Source organism: Cucurbita pepo, chromosome 16, assembly GCF_057944985.1.
Source record: "Cucurbita pepo subsp. pepo isolate OVF chromosome 16, ASM5794498v1, whole genome shotgun sequence".
Taxonomy (NCBI): Eukaryota; Viridiplantae; Streptophyta; class Magnoliopsida; order Cucurbitales; family Cucurbitaceae; genus Cucurbita; species Cucurbita pepo.
The window spans coordinates 13,282,891-13,290,183 of NC_141813.1; the positions used below are offsets into that span (position 1 = coordinate 13,282,891).

The window sequence follows — 7,293 nt, forward strand, 5'->3', positions numbered from 1 at the left end:
ATTTAAATAAATAAATAAAAGTATAATAATTTTTATCAAAGATAATATTGGAATATTAAAATTTAAATATTTAAAAATATGGTTGACCTTACAATATTATTAAATTTACTACGTCGTCGAAATTATATTAAAAAATTTAAATAAATATAAAATTTCGTTATATAAATGGATAATATAATATAAATCTCCGTTATAAACGAGACAATTTAGACGAGAATAAAGATTAAAATAGGTGGCGAGTACGAGAAAAGTTGTTGAAATTGGGCACGACATCTCTAACTGTATATTTAAAGTGGAGACAAATATAATGGAAATTGTTTTTTCTAAACTTTATATTAATGATTAAATTCAGAATTTGGTAATTTGTACTGACATCCGTTGACGTGGAAGACTTGTCAGGCCTACGTGGAGCACAATCGTGATCCCATACGTTTACGTGGCACCGAAGTGAGGAATTAAAAAATTTGAATTGTTGATTTTTTTTCTTTAATTTCTTGTAATATTCTGATTTAAAAATAAATAAATAAAAGCAAGGAGGAGGAGAGTGACGGGTCTGGCCCTGCATGGAAGGGGCGGCCGTTCTTCAAATCCACAAATACTTCCATTATCTCTACTCTGAAGCGAACCCCAGAAAAGAAAAGGCGGTGTTCTTCCTGTTGCTGTTTTGTTGAGTTCGTCTTTGAAAATTGATCGCAAAGTTGCCTTTTGTGCCTTACCCCCTTTTTCATTAAAGCTTGATCGGGGATTGTGTTTGTTTGATTCTTCTGCGTTTTCATGGCGTATAACCTAGTTTATCCTTAATACCTCCGTTTCTCCCTTTCTTTATTCCTTGTTCTTTCATTATATTTCACTCTCTTCATAATCAACAGATTTGTTCGTTTCTGGGTCTCCCCTGTTTCACAGGTTTGCTTCTGATTTATGGGTTTTTTGCGTTTTTGTTTCTCTGTTCTTGTTCTGTTTCTTGGTTTGATCGAGATTGTGCTCTCTGTATGAATGAGTTTATGGGTTTTTCTTTCTCTGTTCTTGTTCTGTTTCTTGGTTCGATGGAGATTGTTCTCTCTGTATGAATGAGTTTATGGGTTTTTCTTATGTTGAGTTGTAGCGTTTGATTTTCTTGTATTGTGTAGATTTTGAACTTGTTGTGTTTGTTGCTGATTTGAACAGGATATCAGTTTTGTTTATGTTGATTTCTAATCATCATCTTATTATGTGAGATATTGGTTTTCGAGAGGGGAACGAAACATTCTTTATAAGGGTGTGGAAACCTCTCCCTAGCATACGGTGAGACTAATGGCGATAAGTAACGGGTCAAAGTGGACAATATCTATTGATGGTGGGCTTGAGCTGTTACAAATGGTATCATGTGCTAGTCAGGACGCTGACCCCAAGGGATGAAACAAAACATTCTTTATAAGGGTGTGGAAAACTTTCCTAGCATACGTGTTTTAAAAACATGAGACTGACGGCGATACATAACGGATCAAAGCAGATATAGCGGTGGGCTTGGGCTTGAGCTGTTAGATAGTTTGATTCCTTAGAAAGTGATAGCAACTCTTGTTCTAGGCTTGATAGTTCTGTGTTCTTGTTCTTCGTGTTGTGATCAGATTGGTTGCTCGACAGAGGAAAATTTGAAAATAGTTATGAAGTTAATGGAGGTTGAGTTCAGATTGTAACTCATTTATTGTCCCTTCTCTGGCTGCTGTAGTATTTGTATGAAGCTGAAGAATCTGATGGAAAACAAGCAATTGGATTTCAATCAGCCGTTTCTTTCTGTGAGGCGGGTTTCGTCGATGGAAACGTCGTCGAAAGCTAACGGAACAGTGATAACGGAGAATCGCTGGCCGCCTCTTCCTGTCTACAAGTCGGAATTGAAATCGGGTCCAGTGAGTAATCCGGGGAACGTTCCTTTTCTATGGGAACATGCCCCAGGAAGGCCCAAAGATGGAAGAAAATCACTAACCATAGGTTCTAAATCGCCATTGGCTGCTCCGAAACACCCTTCTGGGATGTCGTCGGGTTCAGAACAACAGCATTGTAACAGCAAAGAGTCAACAAGTGGAGGAGAAGCACTTCCAAATTCTGACCATTCCCCTGCTTATAAGAACATCGTTAAGTTTAAGACCTTGAGGGAGAGGATCGAGAGAGATTTAAGTTCTGATTCGGAGGACGGAGACGAGACTTATCTCGATGCAAATGGCACCATTTCTAGATCCGAGTCATTTTCCATGAACTGCAGTGTAACTGGTTTGAGTGGACTGGATGGTGGTGATGTTAAACCATCGGGATCGTTCTCGAAAGATCAGCGAACTCACGACATAATGATGGGACGATTCCTGCCTGCTGCCAAGGCAATGGCTTCAGAAACACCTCAAGTTGCTCATAGAAAGCAAAGTGTTCAAAGAGAGCAGCGAAAAGAGGCAAAGAAGTTGATTAGAATGGGTAAGGAACATCGAGTAAATTCACTTCCACCGGTGTTGCGATCATATTATGCGCCTCCGAATCCACACGACGTTGAAGAAATAAGCGAAGACGATGATATTAGCCTCGATGAATCTGAGTACTCATCTACTAAATCTTGTGGTTTGTTTGCTCGATTTTGCCTTCTACACCCAGTTCCCGGAATGAGAACGCAAGGCGCCTCTGTCGCTTCAGCTCCTAGCGTTCAGAATGATAATTCGACTCATGGTTCTTGCAGCAGCATTAAGGTTCTTGGGATACTTTTCTCTTTAATTCATTGGATATTGTCATGTCAAGTCTTCTCAGTTGTGTTTTGTTTGGTCGTGTATTCACAGAATCTTAGAAACGAGGAAAAACCGCTCGATTCGAACCAGATGGGTGAGAGCACGCCAAACGACTCGAGAAGGCGATACAAATCTCGCCTTTCTGAAGAAAAAGTTTTCCCCAGTGACCCAGAAGGAGTTAAGAGTTCCATACATAGAAGAACAGGAACCAAATTTCGTGAATTGTTAGCCAATGAATCATCTTCGGCGAGGCCCTTTGTCGTCGAGAAAACGTCGCTCGTAGATTCCGTTCACAATATGAAGTCTCGGAGTTCAAATTTAAGCTCTAAAGAGAATCTTCATTTGGATTCTTCCCCTCAACATGTCCAGCCATTAAATGTTGAAGGTGAAAACAAGAGGTTGAGCTCTACGAGTATCGACTCGATGGATTCGTGTTCATCTTATTACGATACGAAAGCGAACTTGAAGGCGACACGTTTGGACGTAGATCTAATCCATGATGCAAAAGTGACAGATGAAAGAACAATTGATTCTGAATGTGATCATCATAAAAAATCAAGTCACGGAGAAAGCTCAGATGACTCTTTTCAGGATTTTGTCTCATTTACGAGTTCAGAAGCTTCGAAGCTACGTTTAGAAGGCCACGACCAGGATTCAATCACATCGACAAGCTCAAGAGCCACAGCGCGAGGCAAAATCGATCTCGAAAGCACTCGTCGATCAAAAAGATCCTTGTCCATTTCTTCACAGCTTGCACTAGCTCCACCTCTACCAAAATCTCCATCCGAGTCCTGGCTTAAGCGCACGTTGCCAACCATTTCGTCAAGAAACACGATGCCGAAGTCTAGGCTGGCTGCTCGCGTTTACTCTACAAGGCAAAACAACACTGTATTCTGATGTCAATGATGATGGCATTGGTCATGAAGAATAAAAAACATATTTTAATCCTCGTATTCTTATGTTTTTTATATAAGTCGAACGAGAGAAGTCTACCGGGCCAGAGGGACGGGAAAGCGTTCTCCATCCTCGTCCTCATATTTTAATCCTCACCACAAACATTTATTTTTGTAGAGATCGGATTCATCGTAAAATATTTTTTATTTTACCATTTTTCATATATATATATATATATAATTCATTTGAATTTTTTAACTTAAACTCCTTTAGCAAGCAATTGCGACACATTCAATATTCCACATTTGAATTTTGAGCTTCTTTAGCAAGCAATTGGGACACGTTGACTTAAAACAATTAAAAAAATTAATATAATCATAATTAATTATGCAACGTGGCAGGCAGTATAAAAGTCAGCGTGACAGTCACTATAAATACAAGTTGTTGTATGTTTATCCGTTGACAAAAATGGGGAGGCCAATTGTCAGTACAATCGGAGATGTTTCCTTTGTCAGCTCCGGAGGCATATTCTTGCTTTCCGCCATTCTTCTCTCCATCTCTCTCCTGTCCATCATAATATTTGCTTGCGCCAACTCCGGGAAGCTGAGAAGAGGTGGCCATGGTGGGGGCGGGGACGGAGGCGGTGGTTGTGGCGGCGGAGGCTGCGGTGGCGGTGGAGGTTGCGGTGGTGGGGGAGGTGGAGGTGGCTGAGAATGATGTTGATTTCGTGTTTATTACCATTATTATGTTTTCGAGTTGATCGGACTCTAGTCCTATGGATATGTAGAAAAAGTATGATATATTTATTGTGATTATTTTTAGTTCAGTTGTACGAGATTCGAACTTTTGACTATTGGTTAAAAGCAGACAAGGAGATGTTTTGTTTTTTATGTTTTTTATTAGTATTTGTACATAGGTTTTCTTGTTCGTGGTCGTTTCTTTCGAATATACTATTGTCGAAGTTTGTTATAAAATTTATGTATATAATAAATATCTATATTTTGTTTTTAAAATTTTAATTTTCTCTTTATTACGTTGAATTAATAAAAACAACCTTAAATTTTGTATTTGGGAAAAAATATAATTAATTAATTAATTAATTAATTAATAAATAGTAGTTTTGAATGGAAACGCTTAATATTCTATTCCAAAAATACCTTTTTTTTTACTTTTAATAGTGTTTTAGAAATATTTATAAACTTTACAAAATTTTAATAACCGTACCTATTACATCTAAAAAATATTCATAAAATTTAAAAAACGACATCAACATGTTTTGACGGTTGTAAAAAAGATCAAACAAATTTCTACCGTCAATATATGGACGAAAACTGTCTATCAACACTTCATAAATTATCTTCAAACTTTTTAATGTTACTTTTCAAAATTAGATAAATATTCACGTGACTATTTATTTAATAAAAATATCAACAATTTATACCATTAAACTTTACATTTATATAATTAAAATTCTAAACTAATAATTATATCAATTTAAATAGTTCTCGACCCATTTTCTCCCATGAAATAGTTCGAAGTGACTTCTGAAAAGATGACAATGATATGTCAAATTGATCGTATTTGAACATGATTTGTCACAAAAACGAACTTACTTCAGTCGAGGGATGTCGTCGGAGGAGGGTGTCGGGATCGAAGCGGCGGGTAAGGTCGAACAATGGGGGAGGATGAAGGTGATGATGGTTGAAGGTTGTGAGGAGAAAGAATTGATGGGGAGGCCATTTGTTGTCCTCAAGGAACCGGGTTGGCCTTATGGGCGCTGTTCTTGATATTGCATTTGCTACTCAGATATGTGATGATATCAAGCTCCTGCCTCTCTCTCCAAACCTACCATATCAAACACACACACTTCATACATACACATACACATACATATACATATTTTCTAACACCCACACTTCTTCTCTCCTCCTCCATGCTTCCATTGTTGCTGCTCCAATTCTCTTCTGCAAATCCCTCATCAATGGCTTCAGCCTCTTCCTTCAAATCAAACCCATTTATCATCTTCTCTCTATATATTAATTCCGGAGAAAATCCCACGTTAGCTAGTTTAGGGAATGATAATGGATTTACGAGTAAGGTTAAGATATCAATACTTTAAATTTTTCTAAAAATTGAAGATAATATATATAAAATATGAAATAATGATGAATTTTCCATATCCATTCTGTGTCCCATCTAAATAGGTAAAAAATAATCTCTCTTGGGTTGGAGAGGGGAACGAGTCATTTCTTATAAATGTGTGAAAATCTCTCATACGTAAATGCGTTTTAAAATCGTGAGGCTGACAACTATACGTAACGATCCAAATCGGACAATATCTAAAGAGTGTGAAAACCTCTCCCTAGTAACGCGTTTTAAATTGATGAGATTGACCATATAAGTAATAAGCTAAGACAGAGCGATGAACTCTCACTATTACAAAAACATTTTAATAAGAGTTGGAATTTACTTTCAAGGCATCTTCTAAAGAATTTAGACATTTTGTGTTGGCCTAACAATTCCATATTAATAAATTTGCTTTGTAAACATAATAATAATAAATTTTCCATTAGGTTTAGCTACAAGACACCTAATTTTGTATTATATTTTTTCAATTTTAAATTTTGAATATTAATTGCTATGAATATTGTTAGGGGGTTTTCATAAATGTGAGACAAATATTCATAGAGTTTTGAGAGAGAGAAGGAAGTGGGACTGATGAACAAAACAAAAATAAATTTATATTTGTTAGTGGACTTAAACGGTTATAAATGGTACAAAGCTAGACACTAAGGATGTTGGCCTCCAAAGAGGGATGGATTGTGAAATTCCACGTTGGTTGGATCAAAGCTAGACATCAAGCAGTGTGCCAACAAGGACGTTGGCTGAAATCCCACGTTGGTTGGATTGAGAGAAAAATGAGACATTTCATATAATAGTTAGACGTGTTTTAAAACTGTGAGACTAATAATGACATGTAACAAGTCAAAACAAACCATAGTTGCTATGGCTTACACGAGTAAAGTATTTGAGGATTGGATTATTGGTTTTGAAAAGTGTGCAAGGCCAACAAAAAAGAATCTAATTTATAAGCATTGGCAAAAGAGCCGCCGCAAAACAATGCCATTTGTGAGATCTCAATACAGAAAGAGAGAGAGTCGGTGCCATTGTATTTCAGAATGTTAGCGTTGGAGATCACATGTGCATGTTCAACCGTCCTTGAGAACAAACTATAGAAAATCAACTCCTAAAGTAGTTAAAAACTTCTTGGCAAACCTAAAAAGTTCACATGAAAGCCCTTTACACTAGACCTTTTTCTCGAGGAGGTCACGATACACATGATCGGTTACCGAACAGAAGGGTATGCAGAAGTCGATAAATGAAACAATCCTTCCCAGCCCAACTGATATCACAGAAATAAATTCTGGGTTTTTAGTAGCATTGTGATGAGCCTAGAGACTGGCTGCATCTTAGGTTTTTGCCTGCTGAAATGCAATGATATGACTATGAATAAACCCACATGGCACATCTGCAGTCAACTTCCCCAACCAAAACATGAACTATTCCCACAGAATGTATTAGCAACTAAAGCGAGGTAGATAATGAAAGATCAATTAGGTGCAATGCAACATATGTGCAAGACAAAATGCACAGCTGA

The 7,293-nt window shown here is 37.2% G+C and overlaps 1 protein-coding gene across 2 annotated transcripts; it reads left to right on the plus strand.

Moving 5' to 3' along the window:
* The first annotated feature begins 518 nt into the window (after positions 1 to 518).
* On the plus strand, positions 519 to 3,688 carry LOC111777357 (uncharacterized). Of its 2 annotated transcripts, none has more exons than XM_087118300.1 (3): positions 519 to 903; positions 1,605 to 2,705; positions 2,793 to 3,688. In XM_087118300.1, exons 2-3 carry the CDS (start codon positions 1,713 to 1,715, stop codon positions 3,636 to 3,638), a joined length of 1,839 nt encoding a protein of 612 aa, XP_086974426.1. In that variant the 5' UTR covers positions 519 to 903; positions 1,605 to 1,712; the 3' UTR covers positions 3,639 to 3,688. The 2 variants fall into 2 exon arrangements, with proteins under 2 accessions (XP_086974426.1, XP_023512675.2); XM_023656907.2 differs by having other exon boundaries at positions 1,706 to 2,705.
* Positions 3,689 to 7,293: the final 3,605 nt, after the last annotated feature.

What these genes read in the sequence shown, in the direction of transcription:
- LOC111777357 (XM_087118300.1), top strand. Translation starts at nt 1,713, where the DNA reads ATGAAGCTGAAGAATCTGATGGAAAACAAGCAATTGGATTTCAATCAG. An exon ending in GTTCTTGCAGCAGCATTAAG is followed by an intron (nt 2,706 to 2,792) that starts GTTCTTGGGATA and finishes GTGTATTCACAG; the next exon opens with AATCTTAGAAACGAGGAAAA.